At 45.0% G+C, this 21,142-nt stretch overlaps 1 protein-coding gene across 1 annotated transcript in view; it reads left to right on the top strand.

Annotated features, from left to right (window-relative positions):
* LOC137430326 (uncharacterized) overlaps positions 1-21,142 on the top strand; it is an 82,594-nt gene that overhangs the window by 49,983 nt on the left and 11,469 nt on the right. The window contains exon 8 of the mRNA XM_068121113.2: positions 20,637-20,765. Coding sequence (XP_067977214.2) covers positions 20,637-20,765 — 129 coding nt within the window. The remainder of the gene's footprint in view (positions 1-20,636; positions 20,766-21,142) is intronic.

Raw genomic sequence — 21,142 nt, 5'->3', positions numbered from 1 at the left:
AGTGGCACGGGTTTCTTGCAATAAAAGTACATCAATCTTTTCCCTCCTGGCTAATTGCACAGTTTGGGACCGACGCAGCTGACTGCGCCCACCATTAATGTTCAAGCTTGCTATGTTCATAGAAACATAGGCAGCAACACAGCCATTACAGGTTTAATTCTTTCCTTGCTGTGACAAGGTACCTCTTCAGTCTTTTCAGTGATTGATCAGAAATATGAAGGGCCGCAGATTGTTGTACAACTTCCTGAGCCCCACTAATGAAGGCGTGAGTATCAACGAAGAAATCGCAGATTTTCACGCGCTTTTTACGGTAAGTTTTTTGTAGGAAATCCACGATTTCAGCAGGAGGGACGGAGCCTCCAGAGACATGCTCCGATGAGAAGTCGGCCTCACCATCACTCAGTGAGGCAACGGAAGAACCCCCATCAGAGTCACAATCATTGCATTGAGAGTCCATTGCTGAGGCAACAGGCTCATCGACGTGAAAATCTGAGACTTCAGCACTATCGCCCTGCTGACCATGAGCTTGACAAGGCTCAGCTGCCTCAATGGAGGATTCCACAGACAGATCACTAGTTCCAACACACTCACCACTCCCCACAGAGGGAGGGGTGGCACAATCAACACAAGCTTCATCAGGGGACACACATGGAGGCTCAACCTCACATGGAGGTTTACCCTCAGAACACTGGAGAGACTCAGGTGCTGTCTGGCCAACACATACATTTTCAGCATTTATCACATTACCCTCAGAGTATTCTGAAGGCGGGGGAGGTTGAGCAATTTCCTCAACTGGAGGAAACTGCTGAGGAGGAGGTCGCGCTCCACCATAACCTTCACTAACCACTTGAGCGAAGGTTGGAGGACAGGCCAAGACCTTAGTATCAGGCTCGTTGAGGTCGCTAGAAGGTGGGAAGGTTCTTTTCCTGGTTCTCTGTTTGTCTACAATGGGGTTTGCATCAGCACCACCCATACTGTTTACCTCATCGACAACGATCTCAATAGAGCCCTGCTGTTCATCACCATTCAGGCTAGTGGCTCTATCTGCGGACTTTTTCGGGCACGAGTCTTTTAAATGACCATATTGACCACACTCAAAACAAACTAGAGACTCTGTGGAGACAAAGACCCGATAAGTGTGACCTTTGACCTTGAAAGGCAATACCGCATTTAAAGAGGTTACACCACGCGGTAAAATCATATAAACAAAACGACGAAAGGACATGACGTGTTTTAAACGGTTATTTTTCCCTCGTACAGGAACCAAAGTAACTGAAGAGACAACAGAACCAAGTTTGTTTAGTTCAGTAACCAGGTCTTTGTTCTTAAGGAACGGAGGAGCGTTAGAGAGAGAAACCCGAACTGCCGGCGTGTCGAGTGGACATACCTGAACAAACACGTCGGGAGCAAAGAATAGCCCGTGCTCGACTATTTGAGCAACCATGGGCACTGTGGAAACAAAGATTACCACGCGTTTATTCATGCGAGAAGCCGCTTTTACATTATCCAAACCGATTAACTCTCCGACCGCAAGGATAATGGCCTCCACATCGATTCCCGACGGAGGTGAGCAAACTAACCCATGCTTCCGGGTTAGCGCTTCAAGAGACGTGTAACGAGAGCTATCCGCCATCGTTTGCACGTTTAAACAAAGGGTAAATGTATAAAGGTTAATGAAGCCAAAAAGCTCCAGTAAACAAACGAAAAATAAAAATATTTACGAAAAAAGAAACGGAAAAAGGATTATGATTTGTAACACGAGGCGAAAAAAACCCGAAGAGGGAACCGCCCTAAGGGGGAACCTTTACCGGTCTCACCACGTGTGCTCTCTCACTTTCTCACTCTCAAGAGGGGGGGGGGGGGTATGATAACGTGGAAGGGTGACACACAAAAGACGGAACAAAGGTGAGAAAAGGTAAGGGGAGGGTAAAGATACAAACCACGAGCACGGAGCTACAATGCCAAGACACGAACAGACGCCATGACACCGCACCCAACACACGAACGGGGGAGAGAGAGAGAGAGAGAGAGACAGAGACAGAGACAGAGACAGAGACAGAGACAGAGACAGAGACAGAGACAGAGACAGAGAGAGAGAGAGAGAGAGAGAGAGAGACTTTGACTTTTTAGTCCTTTTATTACAAAAATATAAAAGTAACAATCTACACGTTTTGCAATAAAATCAATAATGCCAACAAAAAGAAAAAAAGAAAAAGAAGAAGCACCCAATGATCATCAAATAAAACAATCAGTATTTCACAACAGTATTCTGAATTCATTTTCTTTAACCTCACAAAACCCACCAACACACCAAGTATCAACAAAGTTATGAAAATTTCCGGACTCGTTGGACAGGGTAAATTCCAGTTTCAATCTTGCTGAGATTAATGCATTCAAACACGACATGATGTTGCAGTGCTCTATCGGTTTGCCAGATAGTTTGTCTTTTCTTGTTAGATAAACAGCAAGCTTCGCAGTTGCTATTAGGAAACTAAACAGTTTAGATGCAGGATTCTGTTTAGGGGCAAAACCAAAGACGAAACTTCTCAAAGAAAAGGTAACATGCATTTCATGTGCAATGTAATTCAACCAATGAAACAAAGGAAATAATCGGATACAGTCTATGAATGCGTGAAACAAGTCCTCATTGACTGTACAGAAGGGACAACAAACAGATACAGGAGAAAAATGTCTAATAAACGTGTTAGAGGGAACAATCCAGTGGGCCAAACGCCACTGGAGATCACCTGTTCTTTTGGATGTGGGCTCACTGTACATGGCTTCCCAGATAGGTTCGGAGGGGGGTCCTCCGGGTAACAATCCTTTCCATCGGGTAACTCCATTTAACGAAGGGTTCCCATTTAACAGCTTGAGGCACATCTTGTAGATGCCCTTGCTGTCCATTGTCTGGAAAAGCTTTGACCCATCGCTAACAGGGGGCAAATCGTTTTGAATGGGTTCAACAATTAATTTAGGCACTGTCGGCTCATTTAGATCTTCTTCTGTACCTCGAGTCCAAGTTAGGCCAAGTTGCCGTCCCAACTGAATCATTTTCCTCAAAATTTTTGCAATCATCCTATGGGACCAAATCCCTGTCAGGTCGGCGATTTCACTTACGGATTTCCAACCATACCCTGAGTCATGTCGGAGATGCCGCACCTTCACAATACCAGCTGCTATAAAGTGTTGGCAAAAATCTCGACTCTTTGGAATGTCGGGAAAGAGAGGGTTGTAGAACAAAGGCTCGTGTGCCAGCATTTTCGTTACATATGTGTCCGCCTGACGACTCACAGAAAGGCTCTGCCAGGCATTTAAGAGGCTTTGGTAAAAAGCAGGGAGAACCGATATGTCGACATGCTGGAGGTTCATTTGAAAGAGTTCAAACCCGTACCCGAGCCTACCCGCTCGCTGCAGTACAAGGCGTGCAGGGAGCCGGCCTGGCAGATGTTCCATGTAGAGGAGACGTTGAATGGACCGCAGCCGGAAGGCCATTAGGCGGGCTTTGATGTCGACGAGGTTGTGGCCACCCTCAGCCGAGGGGCGACATATCACATCGGGTCGTAGCCAGTGGTAGCCTCCCCAGAAGAAGTCCACCAGTTTGCCCTGGAGTGCTTTGAGTAGGGCCTCCGGCGGTTGCAGGCAGATGAACCTATGCCACAACATTGTGGCAACTAAGTTGTTGATCACTAGCACACGGCCCTTGAAGGACAAATGAGGTAAAACCCTTTTCCATCGGTTCAATCTTTCTCCCACTTGCTCAATTACTCCGTCCCAATTTCTTTGAGCATACTGTGGGGAACCAAGGAATATGCCCAAGTACTTAATTCCCTCACTTCCCCACAGCAACCCTGCGGGGAGGGATGGGGGCGGCTGTGGTACAGGCTGAAGAAGGTTGCGATAAAGGGAGGGTATCCATAACGTCTTGCTCTTGTTCCAATTGATTTTTAAAGAGGAGGCAGCGTGAAACTTTGACAGGCACTCAACAACGATATCAATATCATCCTTATCTTTTACAAAGATGCAGACGTCATCCGCATAAGCACATAGGGTTAGCGGTGCACTCATGGGAGTGAGTGCTATTCCAGAAATCTTCTTTCTCAGTAGATTGAGAAGAGGCTCTAAGGAAAGAGCAAACAATAAACCAGAGACTGGGCACCCTTGCCGGACCCCTCTCCGAACCTTGATGGGGGGAGCCAGCACATTATTAATCTTAATTAAACTAAATACATCCGTGTATAGCAAGGAAATGTAGGAACGAAAGTTTGCTCCGAGGCCGCATGCCTGTAACACATGATGCATAAACTTATGGTCGATACTGTCAAATGCCTTTTCAAGATCAAGCGACATCATTCCAAAGTCCTCTTTAACATGGTTACCATCAATGAGATCTCTGATTAAAGAAATATTATCATGGATGGATCTTCCAGGAACACAGTAACTCTGTTCTGGCAGTACTAGATCACCAATAACCTTTTTTAGTCGATTAGCCAGTACTTTTGAAAAAAGCTTGTAGTCCGTGCACAGCAGGGAGATCGGTCGCCAGTTCACCAAAAGTCGGGGATCTTCAGTTTTCGGGAGCAAGCACACTACGGCTCTTCTTAGACTCAGCGGCATTATACCAGTCTGTATAGAAGTGTCCAAAACATTCAGCAACTCAGGGCCTAAAAGGTCCCAAAATGTCAGAAAGAATTCGGGAGGTAGACCGTCAATACCCGGAGCTTTCCCTGAATCCATGGCAGCAAGAGCACAGGTTAGCTCAAGGAGGGTGATTGGTAGGTCAAGCTCCAACCGTTGAGCCTCAGTTAGGGAGGGGAGGTGAGAGGTTAAATCCATCATTGTATCATTACAAACAGTCTGCTCCTCAAAAAGTTTTGTAAAGAATTCAATAATGTTTATTCTAACATCATCCTCGTTGACAACAACGTTGCCTCTTGAGTCCAAAACAGAAGAGATTAGCCGTGATGGCTTGCTTAAGGATTCTAAATGAAAGAAAGACTTGTTTGGGGTGTCTGATAACTTTACATTCTGTATTCTAAGTCTAATTAATGTTCCGGCTGCTTTCTCTTGAACTAACTCCCTTAAAAGAGCTTTCTTTACAAGCAATAACCGGTAATTGGCGTCATTGTTTTCATGAGCCAATTTATTCTCCAAATGTAGAATATCCAATTCCAACCGGGCCATTGTAATGTGCTTGTCGTTTGTGCTGTGTGATTGGAAACATTGACAAAACACCCGAATTTGAGATTTCATGTTATCCCACCATATGCTGGATGAAGAAAAGGAAGATTTCTTTGCTACTAGACTTGCCCAGAAAACACGAAAGGCTTCCTTAAACATACCATCTTCTAGAAGTCTAACATTAAACTTCCAATAAGCGCTCCTACTTGCGGGTTGAGGAAAGGAAAGGTTTAGGGTTACCATATGATGGTCTGAAAACACGGAAGGAAATATATTTGAAGAAACCGCAGTATTTTTAAAGGGTACGTTGATGTACCATCTGTCAAGCCTTGCCAAGGATACTCGACTATTGGCGCATCGACACCAGGTGTACTGGGATGTGCTTGGGTGGTGCAACCGCCAAACATCAACGAGGCCCATTGTGCTAAAAAAATTGGATAAGTGTACATGGGACTCAGGATGGGGTTCGGCAGAATTTCTGTCAACCGATGGGTCGAAGGTGCAATTGAAATCACCTCCGACACACACACAATGATCAAAATCAACTGATCTTAAGTGATTTATCATTGCGGTGAAGAAGGACTTACGCTCTATGCTATCACTTGGCGCATACACATTAAAAATGGTGTAATGGAAGTTATGGCTTACTAGTTTGAGAGAGCTAAGCCGACCATTTATTACCTCCTGAAAATGGCATGACACACACGAGGCCTGGCTTCAGCAAGAAGCCGATTCCAGCAGATGAAGCTGATAAATTGCTGAAATAGCATTGGCTCTTAAAAAGTTGATGCCAGTTATGTTCCACATTTGGTGTGATGTGAGTTTCTTGAAGTAAGATCACATCCACCTTTTTCCGTTGAAATATGTTTTTTACTTGAACCTGGCGGAGGTGTCTAGCACCACCACCGTTAATATTTAAGGTTGCGAGTTTTATAGTTTTCATCCTGTATTGATGAAATCAGCCTGTGGCTGGGAACACTCTACACCTGCACGTGTGATGAATTTTCTTAACCTGTGGTATTGTGACTTATTCAGGTCAAATTGTTCAGGCGTTTTAATTATGGATTTTGCAGTGTGGATGAATGCAGCCAAATCGTCAAAATGGTCTTTAATGACTATGTTACGCTGTCTGTATGTTTCGGCTAGAAACGACACGATGTGTTGGGGGGGTATCTGTGACTGAGATGCTGATGACTGTGACAGCTCAGTCACTTCCACCTCGTCCTCAGACTCTGACAGGTCTGATAATGTCCCACCTGGATCTTGGGCCTTACTTGCAGCTCTCACGAGCTCCTCTGGAGGCATCTCCTGAGATTTCGTTGGGTACTCTGGTACACACTCACGAGCAGACTGGTGCTTACTTTCTTTATGTGTGTTTTGGCAAATGGCTGCAGATCTCTGCGTAGCCGGGGTTACGATTTCTGTTTGTGAGACAGAGCAATTTGTTTGGTCACCAGTCCGCTCAGCTACTGGAGGGGGGACCGGTGGTGCTTCGCGTTCAGGCTCAAAAATGGCCGCATTGTTCGGATCAATGTCGGCTTTATTCTCAGAGCTTGGGAAATCAGTAACATCTTCTTTACCACTTTGGCGTTCGATATTTTCGTTTGCTGTAAACGTTTTGCCCTCTTTTGCAGAGACAGTGTCTCTGCCCAAGACAGCCTTCTTTATCGCACCATCGGGGCTATTTGTTAGTGGTGCTTTCCGTTTTTTGGTCAGTATGACAAGTTCTTCATTCATGGGTTCGTCAGCAGTACTAGCATCACCAAGTGCCATCTCACTGGGTTTGGGTAGCACCGGGGCGTCGGGAAGCACGGTCGGGGCGTCGGGAAGCACAGTCGTGGCGTCGGGAAGCACAGTCGGGGCTTCGGGAAGCACGGTTGGGGCTTCGGGTAGCACGGTTGGGGCTTCAGGTAGCACGGTTGGGGCTTCGGGAAGCGTAGTCGGGACCTCGGGAAGCACAGTTGGGACATCAGGAAGCACCGTCGGGGCGTCGGGAAGCACGGTCGGGGCTTCAGGTAGCACGGTTTGAGCGCCAGGAAGCACGGTTTGAGCGTCGGGGAGCACGGTTTGAGCGTCGGGGAGCACGGTCGAGGCGTGAAGAAGCACGGTCGAGGCGTGGGGAAGCACGGTCGAGGCGTGAGGAAGCACGGTCGAGGCGTGAGGAAGCACGGTCGAGGCATGAGGAAGCACGGTCGGGGCGTTTTCTTTTTTACAGCCCACATTGGTGTGTCCCAATTTGCCGCACTTCGTACAAGATGCTTTGGGACAAAACCTTTTGACGTGTCCGAAGGCTCCACAAAGGAAGCACGTTAAGGTGCCTGACGAAGCATACATTTGATATTGACGATCATTTACCGAAATTTTAAACGAGATGTTTAGTCCTGTATCGTCGCCGCGATCAGGAAGCACCATGAATACTTGTCTCCGGAAACTCATAACATGTTTCATTCGTTCATCCCGACATCCCAGGGGAATCATCGAGATTCGGGAAACAACAGTTCCATACCGGGTCAGAACAGCCATTAATTTATCATCTGTGATAAACGGAGCGACATTTGAAATAATAACTTTAATCGCCGGTGTGTCCATCGGGGAAACCATGACGAACTGCCCACCTTTCAATGACAGACCGGTACTAACAACATCATGCACGAACTTCTCGTCCGACACGAAAACAACAAACTTTTGGTTCATCCGCGACGCGGCGCGGACATTTTCATCGCCGATAACATTCCCTACAGCTAGGATAATGTCCTCGGTAGGAACACCTTCGGGAGGGACACACACGAAAGCATGCTTCCTTGTTAGGGTTTCAAACCCTTCCTGCCGTGCACGAACACTCGCCATAGCGGCGATGTCTCACCTTTCCACCTTGACCAGGCGGAAAGGACACAAAATAAATAAAGTCGAAATGAAATAATGAATAATAAAGTTCACACGACGCGAGTAAGGTAAACAGCACCGACGGAGCAGGTAGACTGAACCGAACGGGTCTGCTCTCACCTTTGGGCTCTTCTCTCACTCTCTCTGTCTCAAGGGAGGGAAAGGGGCACAGGTGGTAAAGAGGGACACGACAAAGGCGCGATGGGAATGGAAGGAATGGGGGGGGGGACGGGACAACACAACACAACACGGAGCTACAGCACACGAACACCAGTGCACGCCATCTTGCCACGCCCAACACACGAAAGGCCAGCAGGGGGCGCGCGAGAGAGAGAGAGAGAGAGAGAGAGAGAACCAACAAAGAAGTTGAAGGACAAGATAGAAAGATACTTGGACAAACAATAGGTGTGAGCAGGCATGGGGGCAGGAGAGGATGCATGGGGTGGACAAGATGGATACAGGACACTCTAAGGAGGGAAACACTGGAAATTTGTAACGATGACTTTGAGTGTGAGATGGCAATACCTGTTATACCACAATACCTGTTATATACAAGACTAACAAGCGCTACGCCTAGGTCTCCCGTCGGTGAAGTGATGTGAGTTGACAAAGTGGAAGACACAGGAAACATGTAAGAGTCGATAATATTTGCGAGTGGGTTGGAGACACACCCACACACCAGATTAGAAGTTAGTAGTTTGTTTATTTTTCAAGATATTCCACTCAAAGGGTTCAGACATATATGGTGGCGGCCATCTTGGATTTTGACTTGGCGACCCAATTTTTAATAGCGTTCTTCCTTATGCCTAGATACACCCACACACCAGATTATAAGTTGGTACTTCGCTTATTTTTAAAGATATTCCGCTCACAAGGTTCAGACATACATGGCGGCGGCCATCTTGGATTTTTACGTGGCGACCCAATTTTCAATAGCGTTCTTCCTTATGCGTAGATACACCCACACACCGGATTAGAAGTTAGTAGTTCATTTATTTTTCAAGATATCCCGCTCACAAGGTTCAACACACGCACACACACACACGGATGGAGGGGAAAACCATAGTCCCCCTTTCGCTCCGCAGTGCGATGGGGGACAAAAACAATACCTGTTAAAGATATATCTCTCTCTATATCTCTCTCTCTCTCTCTCACACACACACACACACACACACACACACACACACACACAATTGTACAGTATCGGTTGTTCCTAAATTTAAATAATTTAAAGGATTGTTGTAAATGATGTTAATTTCACAACATCCCATGTTCAACTTTATTTAAATTGTAAACCTCAAACATAGTTTCTCTAGCTAAAGCAAGAACCTTAACCTGCAAGCAATGGACTAGTTTCCCGACTGCATGGATCATCAGCTGGGCACCGTTCTTCCTCGAGGTTTCAATCCTTTCAGCCCAGGACCTCCCCAAACGGCGGATCCACAACCTCGATCATGGATCCACATCAATTGATGGTAAATCAATAGATCCACAACCTCAGTTGCGTCCAGGCAGTCAGTCAACCCATCAATGCAACATCACTTATTCCAACTTTACTCGCAATAGGATTTAATGTGTTATCATTGTTACGTGCTCCTCCCCGAATCCCCTGGTCACGGTGTACCTCCGAGCCCCGAGAGGAGTCACGGCAGAAAGATGTGTTATTCTGTATGTCAAAGATCAATGGTGAAGCCACACCAATTGTTACAAACAAACAAGTATTGTATTAAGATCACACAAGAATAACAGTACAACAAGAATAGTAATCAATTGTACAACCAATATATATTTCCTATGATGGTACCATCAGGTTCGTACAATATAACTCACTGTGCTCCAAGTGAGCGAAAAGAAGAAGATTCCCAATGTCTCTATTCCCGGCTTCAAGCCAAGGTTGATCCGCTCCAGCGATCGTCAGAACGATGTCTAATCGAGACCCGAATACCGTTCGGATGACAGTCACAGTCACGCGGCCAAAGCTGCGCAAAGGCATCCTCAAGGCGACTGGGAAATCCAAAGGCGCCTCCAGGCGACTGGGAAATCACACCCTCGGGTATGGACGTTTCACGGCTCACAGTCGGCGAATCGCAAATTTACCTTCAAAATCCACGTTACACACACACACACCAGATAAACGTCTGAATGCGGTGAAAACGGCTGAAGCGAAGCAAAGAAAACCTTGCGCGACGCGCAAAGCGCGCGAGTCAAAATGGCCGACGGCCCGTTCTCGAGGCGTAACGGCCCGACGATGATTCTCCTCGGAATCCACCGCCAAAACCTGACACGCAGGTTGATCTGTCACAGCGATAACAACTCTGTCGCAGGAATCCCTTTCCTGGGAAACCCGAAAGTTCGCTAGTGACTCCCGTTCGCCAGCGTTTGCTCCAGAACTCGAAGCAGCTCGGCTTTCTTGTCGAACTCACTCACTCCGCCTTCTTTTTCCTCTCTTCCAATTCTTCGTCGTCCGGTTCCGGTTCCATTTAAAACATTAACTTTTTTACCTTTTGAAAATAGCAATATCTATTTCCCTTAAATGACAACAATAATAGTACATGGAATCAAAAATGTTTACAGTGGATGAAAACCATAACAACGGAAGTGAAGAATCCGTAACACTTCCCCCCCTCAAGAGAGAAAGTTTGAACATCGTGAAAACTTTCTTTGCACGCAAAAACTCTTTTCACAAACAAAAGTAAAACTCACACCCAAATCATCAATTCCCGTGAGCAACGATAATTAATATTTCCAAAAATAAAGCAACAAAACTTCCAAACAACCTACAGAAAATTGCAAAGTGAGTTCACTCTGGACAAAGCATCAGCAACGACATTGTCCCTGCCCTTTACATGCTCAATTTCCAAGTTGAACTCCTGCAAAGCCAAACTCCATCTCATCAAACTCTGATTTTTATTTTTCATTTTTTGTATGAAGGTTAAGGGGTTGTGATCAGTGAAGACTTTTATAGGAAAGGTAGTAGTTCCCAGATACACCTCATAATGCTGAAGCGATCGCAGGAGAGCAAGGGTCTCTTTTTCCACAGTGGCATAATTTGCCTGATGTTTGTTAAACTTTCTGGAGTAGTAGCACACCGGGTGATCCACTCCATCCTCATCTTCCTGTAATAGAACTGCCCCAGCCTCCACATCACTTGCATCAATGGCCAACTTGAAAGGTGCTTGAAAATCCAGGGCTGCGAGGACAGGAGAGCTCATGAATATTGCTTTGACGTGGGCAAAGGCAGCCTGACATTTGTCATCCCAAACAAACTTGGTCTCTTTCCTCAGCAAATTCGTTAAAGGGGCTACCACATCAGAAAAATTCCTGCAGAACCGCCGGTACCAACCAGCCATACCCAAGAATCTCATAAGCTCCTTCTTCCCTTTTGGAACTTGGAAGCGATCAATGGCTTCTATCTTGGCTGTCACCGGTTGCACCTGACTCTGACCTACTACATGGCCGAGGAACACCACCTGTGCCTTTACAAACTCACTCTTAGATAAGTTGATGGTCAACCCTGCCTCGGTCAGTTTCTTGAAAAATGCATGGATTTGTTTAACATGATCTTCCATGGTCATAGTGTGGATGATGACATCATCCAGATAAGCCTCCACCCCCTCAAGGTCTGCAATAAGCTTATTAATCAGCCGTTGAAATGTAGCAGGCCCGTTTTTCAATCCAATGGGAAGAACCTTGTACTGATACAACCCATTTGGTGTGACTAAAGCCGAGATTTCCTTGGCCCTATCAGTAAGAGGAATCTGCCAATACCCTTTCAGCAAGTCAAACTTAGTTACAAATTTAGCTGGGCCTATTCTATCAATACAGTCATCAATCCTCGGGATGGGATATGAGTCGGTCGTGGTCACTGCATTAACCCGTTTTAAATCCGTACAACAGCGAAAACTGCCATCGGGTTTTGGAACCAACACACATGGTGAGCTCCATTCACTGCTGCTTGGTTTGATGATGTCATTCTCCAACATATACTGAACCTCCTTCCGAAGAAACTCCATCTTCACATGGTTCATCCGATAGGGGTGTTGCTTCACTGGAGTGGCTTCCCCCACCTCAATATCATGATATACCAAGTCGGTACGACCAGGTACATCTGTGAACAAATGTGCAAACTCAAAGATTAGGCTGGACAGTTGTCCTTGTTGTTCACTCGTCAAATGACCTAATTTCTCATCTAAATGACTCAACACTTCTGTGTTCGTCAATCTGGGACAAGCCTGGTCATCAAAGTTATCAAACTTCACACTGGCGTCAACCTCTGGATTCTCATGCACCCCGACAACAGGCACGACAGGTGAGACAGGAACCATTTCTTCCACAGGCTTCCTCCCATGATATTTCTTCAGTCGGTTGACATGACACAGCTGCCGCTTTTTCCGTCGGTCGGGAGTTGTCACCACGTAATCTGTTTCATTAACCCTCCTTTCGATTGCATAGGGACCAAAATATATAGCCTGTAGTGGCTGACCTGGAACAGGAAGCAACACTAACACTCGGTCCTCAGGGCTGAAATGTATTATCTGAGATTTCTTGTCATGTCTCACTTTCATTTTATCCTGTGTCACTTTCAAGTTGCTTCTCGCAACTTCACAAGCCTTTGCCAATCTGTGCCTAACCGTTGACACATACTCCACCACTGTTGACTGTGACTCCCCCTGTAGCCACTGTTCTTTCACCAATTTCAACGGTCCTCGCACTGCGTGTCCAAACACAAGTTCAAAAGGACTGAATCCCAATTACTCCTGAACAGATTCCCTCGTAGCAAACAACAATAAGGGTATTCCTTCATCCCAATCCTTGTCACATTCGAAACAGTACGTTCTGATCATATTCTTCAATGTCTGGTGAAACCTTTCCAAGGCCCCTTGGCTCTCGGGATGGTAAGTACTTGATCTTACTTGCTCCACTCCCAACAGGTGTACCACTTGCTGAAAAAACGTTGACATGAAATTGGAACCCTGATCAGACTGGATGACCTTAGGTAGGCCAACCAAAGTGAAAAATTTAATCAAGGCATTCGCAATAACTGCCGCAGTAATTTTCCGAAGAGGCATTGCCTCTGGGAACCTTGTGGAAGTGCACATGATGGTCAACAAATACTGATGTCCAGCCTTCGTTTTAGGTAAAGGGCCTACACAGTCAATAATGACACGGCTGAATGGCTCTTCAAAAGCTGGCATGGGTTTTAAAGGTGCGGATGGGACTTTCTGATTAGGTTTTCCCACCAGCTGGCAAGAATGGCAAGATTTGCAGAACTCCGCCACATCACGTCGCAATCCTGGCCAGAAAAAATGTACCAATATTCTGTCACAGGTCTTGTTCACTCCAAGGTGCCCGGCCAAAGGTGTCTCATGCGCCAAACTCAATATCTCCTTCTGGTACGGCGGTGGCACCACAATTTGGTCATGAACTTTCCACTCATCGTTTGCTGGCACCTCTGGTGGTCTCCATTTTCTCATGAGTATTTCCCCTTTCATGAAGTAACCAACAGGTATCTTCATAGCCTCTTCCTCTGTAACGGCTTTACCAATTAAACTCCGGATCTCCGAATCTCCGTGTTGTTCTTCAACAAGTCTCTTTCGGACCAGCACCGTTTGCTCAACCTCGTTCCCAGATGTCTCCGACGGACACTCCATTTCCTCTTTGGTTCCAGATGCCACCTTTTCCTTAAGTTCCTTGAAGTCACTCCCTTTCCTATTACCTCTTTCAGAATTTTTCTCCAATACCTCTAAGGAACCCAAATCCACATCGCCTTCCTTCTCCTTCTCTTCAGAGCGCTTCCTACCCATAGCACGAGTCACTGCAAAGGATGGAAAGATACCCGGATTCTCCTGCTCTAACTGTGCGGTGTTATTTTCCATACTGGGCTTTTCAACCAACATTGGGTTACCAGAAACTCCACCACCGGCCAAATCATTCCCGATAATAAAAGAGATTCCCTCCACAAGAAGAGTGGCTTGTAAACCTACAGTGACCGGTCCTGACACCAAATCAGACCTCAAATGGATGACATGAAGTGGAGCTTTAACTTAGCCACCAAACCCCTGTAAAAAAACACTAACACCAGTTGCCGTCTTCTCTGACAATGGCTAAATGCCCTCAAGCATCAAAGATTGATGTGTTCCTGTGTCCCTTAATACCCTAACAGGTCTCTCGTTCGTTAAGTCTCCATTCAGTGACACAACCCCCTCTGAAATAAAAGGTTTGCAACCCTCTTGAACAAGGTCGTTCTGTGATGCCGTAACTTTGGCATGGGAACCTTCACTGGGCACTGTCCTCCAAGGACGATTTCTCGCATTGGCCAATGCATTCGGAGTTGTACTAGTCTGACTCCGCTCCTGATTTTTCCTTTTCAGGGCATAACATTGGGACATCAAATGCCCAGGTTTCTTGCAAAAAGCGCAAGTAGGCCCGGAGGAAAAACTCGTGGTCTGCCTCGGGACCCCCGGAAGATAAGTCTGTCTTGGAGTTGTAGTCTTATGATCCCTAAAAGTCGCGGTATCAGATTTGTCCTCATAGTCATCTCTAGGCCGCCTCCATGAATATTTGTTCTCCGAACCTGATTTTCCATAACTCCCCTGGCTAACTCTAGGCGGGAAGTTAGGTTTGTGGAACCCCATCCTGTGTGTCAAGGCATAGTCATCTGCCATGGTTGCTGCCTCATACAACTCTGGTACTTTCTTTTCATCCAGATGTACTTTAATGTCCGCGTGTACACACTGTTTGAATTCCTCCACCAAGATCAATTGTCGCAACAGGTTGAAGTCTTTCCAAATCCCCTTCGAGTCATACCACCGATCAAACATGGTTTCCTTCATTCTGGCAAACTCCACATGGGTCTCACTCTCCCTCTTCCTGGCATTCCTGAATTTTTGCCGGTAAGCTTCAGGGACCAATTCATAGGCTTTGTGAATGGTTTTCTTCACTAGCTCATAATCTGCACATTGGTCAATCGGTAAAGCCGAATAGATATCTTGAGCTTTACCCACCAGAACACTTTGCACTAACATAGTCCAGGACCCCACAGGCCATTTTAGCATTTGAGCCACTTTCTCAAAGTGTAAAAAAAACTTGGCTGCCTCCTTTTCATTGAAGGGTGGAACCAGCCTCACATGCCTACCAACATCCCAAGTGTTCTGTCTAGTTGTCGAACTAGCCGGCATGGATACTACTTCTCTCCGTTCTCCCATTAATTCCAGCTCCTTGAGTTTAAGTTCCTTCTGATACTCCATGTCGTGTTCCTTTAACTCCCTTTCGGCTCTCCTTTCCTCTGCTCTTCTTTCTTCTTCAGCTCTCCTTTCCTCTGTCTTCTCTCCTCGAGTTTCCTTCCTGTTCTACTCTTCTTTCCTCGAGTTCCCTTTCAGCTCTCCTTTCCTCTGCTCTTCTCTCCTCGAGTTCTCGTTCCTGTTCTACTCTTCTTTCCTTGAGTTCCCTTTCAGCTCTCCTTTCCTCTGCTCTTTCCTTCTCTGCTTTCCTTTCCTCTGCTTTTAACCTTTCCTGGCTCTGCAGTTGCATCTCCATTTTCCGGAGCTCCACATTTTCTTTTTCCTCGGGTAACCAATCCAAGGCTACCTCTTTCCATGTTCCTTGTCCCACCAGAGATTCTACCACCACTGTCTGCATCTCTGCTTTCTTCATATGAGCTCGGTCCTCCAAGTTAAAATGTTTGGCCAATATCAAGAGTTCCGATCTTTTTAACGCTTGGAACTGTGCCTCATTAGGGGACGTTGCAAACTTTTCTGCGTCAAACACCATGGTGACTATACTATCAGTTAAGACCTGTTAACCTTCACACAAACAATTAAAAAAAAAAAAAAAATTGAAAAATTTGGGAATGTTAGAAAAATTCCAAATTTGGGAATTTTGGGAATGTTAAGGAATTCTATCCCAGACGAGATTTTTGTCAGCAAAGACGAGCCCCCACTTTCAATTTGGGACAATTTTGGACGAGCCCCGAATTTCCTATCTCGGAGCACGAGCCCCCAATTTCAATTTGGGCCAATTTTGGATGAGCCCCCAATTTCTGTTACGTGCTCCTCCCCGAACCCCCTGGTCACGGTGTACCTCCGAGCCCCGAGACGAGTCACGGCAGAAAGATGTGTTATTCTGTATGTCAAAGATCAATGGTGAAGCCACACCAATTGTTACAAACAAACAAGTATTGTATTAAGATCACACAAGAATAACAGTACAACAACAATAGTAATCAATTGTACAACCAATATATATTTCCTATGATGGTACCATCAGGTTCGTACAATATAACTCACTGTGCTCCAAGTGAGCGAAAAGAAGAAGATTCCCAATGTCTCTATTCCCGGATTCAAACCAAAGTTGTTCCCGGCTGCAGGCCAAAGTCGATCTGCTCCAGCGATCATCAGAACGATATCTAATCGAGACCCGAATCCCGTTCGGATGACAGTCACAGTCACCCAGCTAAAGCTGCGCAAAGGTGCCCTCAAGGCGACTGGGAAATCCAAAGGCGCCCTCTAGGTAACTGGGAAATCACACCCTTGGGTATAGACGTTTCACGGCTCGCAGTCGGCGAACCGCAAATTAACCTTCAAAATCCACGTTACACACACACACACACCAGATAAACGTCTGAATGCGGTGAAAACGGCTGAAGCGAAGCAAAGAAAACCTTGCGCGATGTGCAAAGCGCGCGAGTCAAAATGGCCGACAGCCCGTTCTCGAGGCGTAACGGCACGACGATGATTCTCTTCGGAATCCACCGCCAAAACCTGACACGCAGGTTGATCTGTCACAGCGATAACAACTCTGTCGCAGGAATCTCTTTCCCGGGAAACCCGAAAGTTCGCTAGTGACTCCCGTTCGCCAGCGTTTGCTCCAGAACTCGAAGCAGCTCGGCTTTCTTGTCGAACTCACTCGCTCCGCCTTCTTTTCCTCCCTTCCTCTTCTTCGTCGTCCGGTTCCGGTTTCATTTAAAACATTAACTTTTTTACCTTTTGAAAATAGCAATATCTATTTCCCTTAAACGACAACAATAATAGTACATGGAATCAAAAATGTTTACAGTGGATGAAAACCACAACAACGGAAGTGACGAATCCGTAACATCATATATCTATAACTTTTCTTACACTCGATAATATAATAATATCATTAAATCATGCACATTTTACCTTAAGTACATCAATCTACTAACTAGCACGACCACACCACCTACCTCTCCTTAGTCATGAACACCTCTCGATCAAACTGTACTTCGAATGTTCAAACTGTCACCTATAAAGGTTTTTTGCATGCTGCCGTATCCTCGCAACCACTGATTCCGAGCAACATTGATTTGTAGTATATTTAATTATTATATTGTACTGTATTTACATAAAGATCTCATGAATAATATTTTTTAATATTAGTATTGTATTTTACTAATTAGATTTGGTGCCTTTTTGTGATATTAAAGAAAACTTGTTCTAATCTACCAACTGTAGCTCCCTGTGCTCGCATACGTCTGACTAGTTGTTGTAATTTATTGACCAGTTCAGAGCTGTGTGTGGTTGCTCTTGCAGTCCTAATTATTTCACCTGCAACTGTACCATAAAATAGCTTTTTGGGAATGTTTCTGTCGCAGAAATAGACAAACACACAAAAACACAACAACACACATAGACACACACAACAACACAAAATAGACACACACACAAACATACCATTTTCACATACACACACACACACACACACACACACCATTTTCACACACACACACACACACACACACACACACACACACACACACACACACACACACACCATTTTCACACACACACACACACACACACCATTTACACACACACACACACCATTTTCACACACACACACTCACCATTTTCACACACACACACCATTTTCACACACACACCATTTTAGGAATAACAAGGTAATTAGATGGAGATACAAGCCTGCATCACACTAATACTAGATTTCACGAATATGTCAAAAAGACTTCATTTCATGGAAGCAAAAATCACATATAATTCCTCTTGTGGTCGCAGAACCAAACAAACAATATATTTATTCCTCCTTTCCTCTCATCCCAACCCCAACATTATTATTCGTCAATATCACAATTTTAAGTCGATTTTAAACTTACCCTGAGCAATCACAAGTCCCAGATATGACTCTCCCATAGCTGTTAATAATCAGCCAAACCAGATACGGTGTCTCCCTCAGGGAAGTCTGCCTGATCCATCCTGCTCTCGCGTAAACAACAGCTGGCACAAGCTTTGTGTATTTTCATGTCACAACACACAAGCTTTGTTGAGGAGTTGGTAGGCATTATATTGTTAGTAATTATGCACATCCGTTAAGTAAATCACCAAGCCTGCCATGCTCACAGGAGGTGCTCCTGTAAGGTTCTAAGTTCATTCACTTGTAGCGATAATTCTTGGGTTTGGGTAGAATGCACCTGTCCACTTTTCGAACCCTTGCACGGCCCACATTGTCGGTAGTTTTTACAGTACTGGTAGCTGCAGTATCTTAACCCTGACGGCGAGCTGAAAAAATTCTCCAACTCTTTTGTTTCACAGAGGCACACACCTTTCTCTCAGGTACTCTTCCACTGTCAGTGCAGTCTCTTGACTGCCACTGGTAACATGTGACCCAGTGCTACCTGCCACATGGTCGGGTAGTCGGCGACTAAACTGACTACCTTCAATGGTTTGCCAGTGGGGAGGGTGACTGTGACACCCTGCAGGACTAAAAACAATACCCGTTAAAGGGTGGATGAGTTCCCTTCAGGAGCTAATGGACATCCAGTACAGAGATGGTGTCTCCTAAAAAACACCCATCTGGTTGGACTGGTTTTTTATGTAGTAGGTTGTAGACAGCAAGCACTCAGGGTGGTACTACCGTACAGACTTAGGAGCGTTAAAGTGGTGCGCGGAACCATCTTACACTCTCCGTGTCAGGATTGCTGGTCTTACTTTCTGTTTCACCCAAACTATCGCTACTGGGCTAGCTTCAACCTCTCTTTCCTGGAAACAAACATCATACACTTTTCTTCATACACTTTCCTTCTCTTTTATTTAAGGCCTGGCCTCGATGAGGGCTATACAGTCTGTGCCTGGAGCGTTCAACATAAAAAAGTATTTTTGGCTTCTTTCAGAAACTTTGTGAGCCATTTTACATAACAATCCTTATAATCGCACGCACGGTATTCGTTAACATGCCCCGCACATTGCTGATAAGGGTTATGTGCATGCACGCCGAGCATTCTGGGGTGGATTACATCATTTTAAAAGTCCCATATTGTCAGCTAAAGAAGTGGGATTTGTAAAAACTGTGATTGGATAAAAAATATCTACAATAATGGATAAACATCTGTGAGGCGGTAGTATCAGAGAAGCAGTGATTCCCCGGATCTGTGAGGATGGTAGTTACTCTCTTCAGTCAAAGGCAATCTCCTGGCCTCCATCGTTCATTGCAAGCTTTATCCACACAGTCATGTACCTGATTCACTCTTGTATTTATCTTCTTACATTGTTGAGGTGAAAATTGTTATTCATTATTTTTACTTGCTCGGCATCATTATTTGTACAGAAATGATTCAGAATTCAAATCTAAGACTGATGAGATGTGTCAATTCTTCACCGAGGGTGGTTATCAACCTCTCAACAATGGCCGGTTCATCGGACAGTGATCACGACATTAACAGTAACTATTTCTAATATTCACACCTTAGTCAAGAACATCATTCAGAGGAACTTCGAAAAAAAGATGCAGATTTCCATAACCGTCTCTAGTTTCTTTTCAAGCTGAAAAAAGGTGCAAAATTCTCCATATTAAGGGACCCTTTACCCTCTCACCTGCAGTCAGCAACACTTAAATGTTCACCAAAATCACTGCTACACCAAAATTTGTGTATTCTTGTCCAAACCACCATCAACATTTCACAACCTAAATCTTTCCTTCGATTTACTTTCCACATTAATTTCACTTCCACTAACTCTTTAGATTGTATCACCTGCACTACCTATAAGGAATTTTGTACCGGGATGACAGGCCGAAGTCTGGTTGATCATCTCTGTGAGTACATACTGTATCAGAGAACTAACAGCATGGATCTCTCTAAGCCAATCACTTGATACTTCAAGCTTCCTTGGCATTCCACCCACAACATATGACTGTTTGTGGAATTTATCTTCATCACGAGACCAGGGACACCTGAAGGCACAAATAATTAAGCTTCATCTTCAAACTTGGTACATTAGCCCCTAATGGGTTTCATGAGAATTCTTCATTTACCTTATTCTATTCGGAATATAGTAAAATATGCCATTTTCCAGATTTTTTCTTCCTTTCTCCTAAACTGCCTTTTCTCTCCGATAATGTTTTTCTGTTATTATAATCCTTGGTTAACATTACATTCCATTTTCCACAATGGTCAGCATATTCTTATCACTTTCATTTGATAAAATTCAGTTCGCCATAATCTTATAAAATCCCCAAGTTGTCTGCCGACAGAGGCCAACACGAGCCTTCACAGCGAATAGTATTCCATTGTGACTCCACGTCTGGCTTCCTCATCCTTACAGCCATCAGCTTATGTGAGATGGACACGTGCGATGCTGTCACGACGGATTGCAAAGATCTTGGCGGTCTGGTGTCCTGCCAATGTAAGCCAGGCTACCTGAAGTTTCGGGAGATGGATCGCACATGTCGAGGTTAGAGAATCTCCATCAAATACTCATGCTGTCTTTCCTGGGGGTGGATATAACTGTCAGTTAAATGTAAGACTTGTCCAATATAGTAGGTGCTAATAAATACCAAAGAATGCAAAGTATTTGGGGAGTTTAGATGCAAGAAAATCAATTTTGTGCTTCTGAATTATATTGATAAAGTTGGATGTGTATTTATTTTCCTAACTGTGCCAGTTAGAAAAATACAAAAATATACAAATCTGAGTTCATGCAAGATAAACAATGTGTAATTGTCCATTTAATTACACTAGCAACGGTACCTGCCCTATGGGCGGGGCTTCAAATGGGAGGCCCAAATGAAAAGGTAAAATATCAGAAATTGAAGGCTTTTTTTATTTTAA

The sequence above is a fragment of the Myxine glutinosa genome, chromosome 6 (assembly GCF_964187855.1).
Source record: "Myxine glutinosa chromosome 6, kmMyxGlut1.1, whole genome shotgun sequence".
NCBI classification, from domain to species: Eukaryota; Metazoa; Chordata; class Myxini; order Myxiniformes; family Myxinidae; genus Myxine; species Myxine glutinosa.
This window is presented reverse-complemented; position numbering and strand designations above follow the sequence as displayed.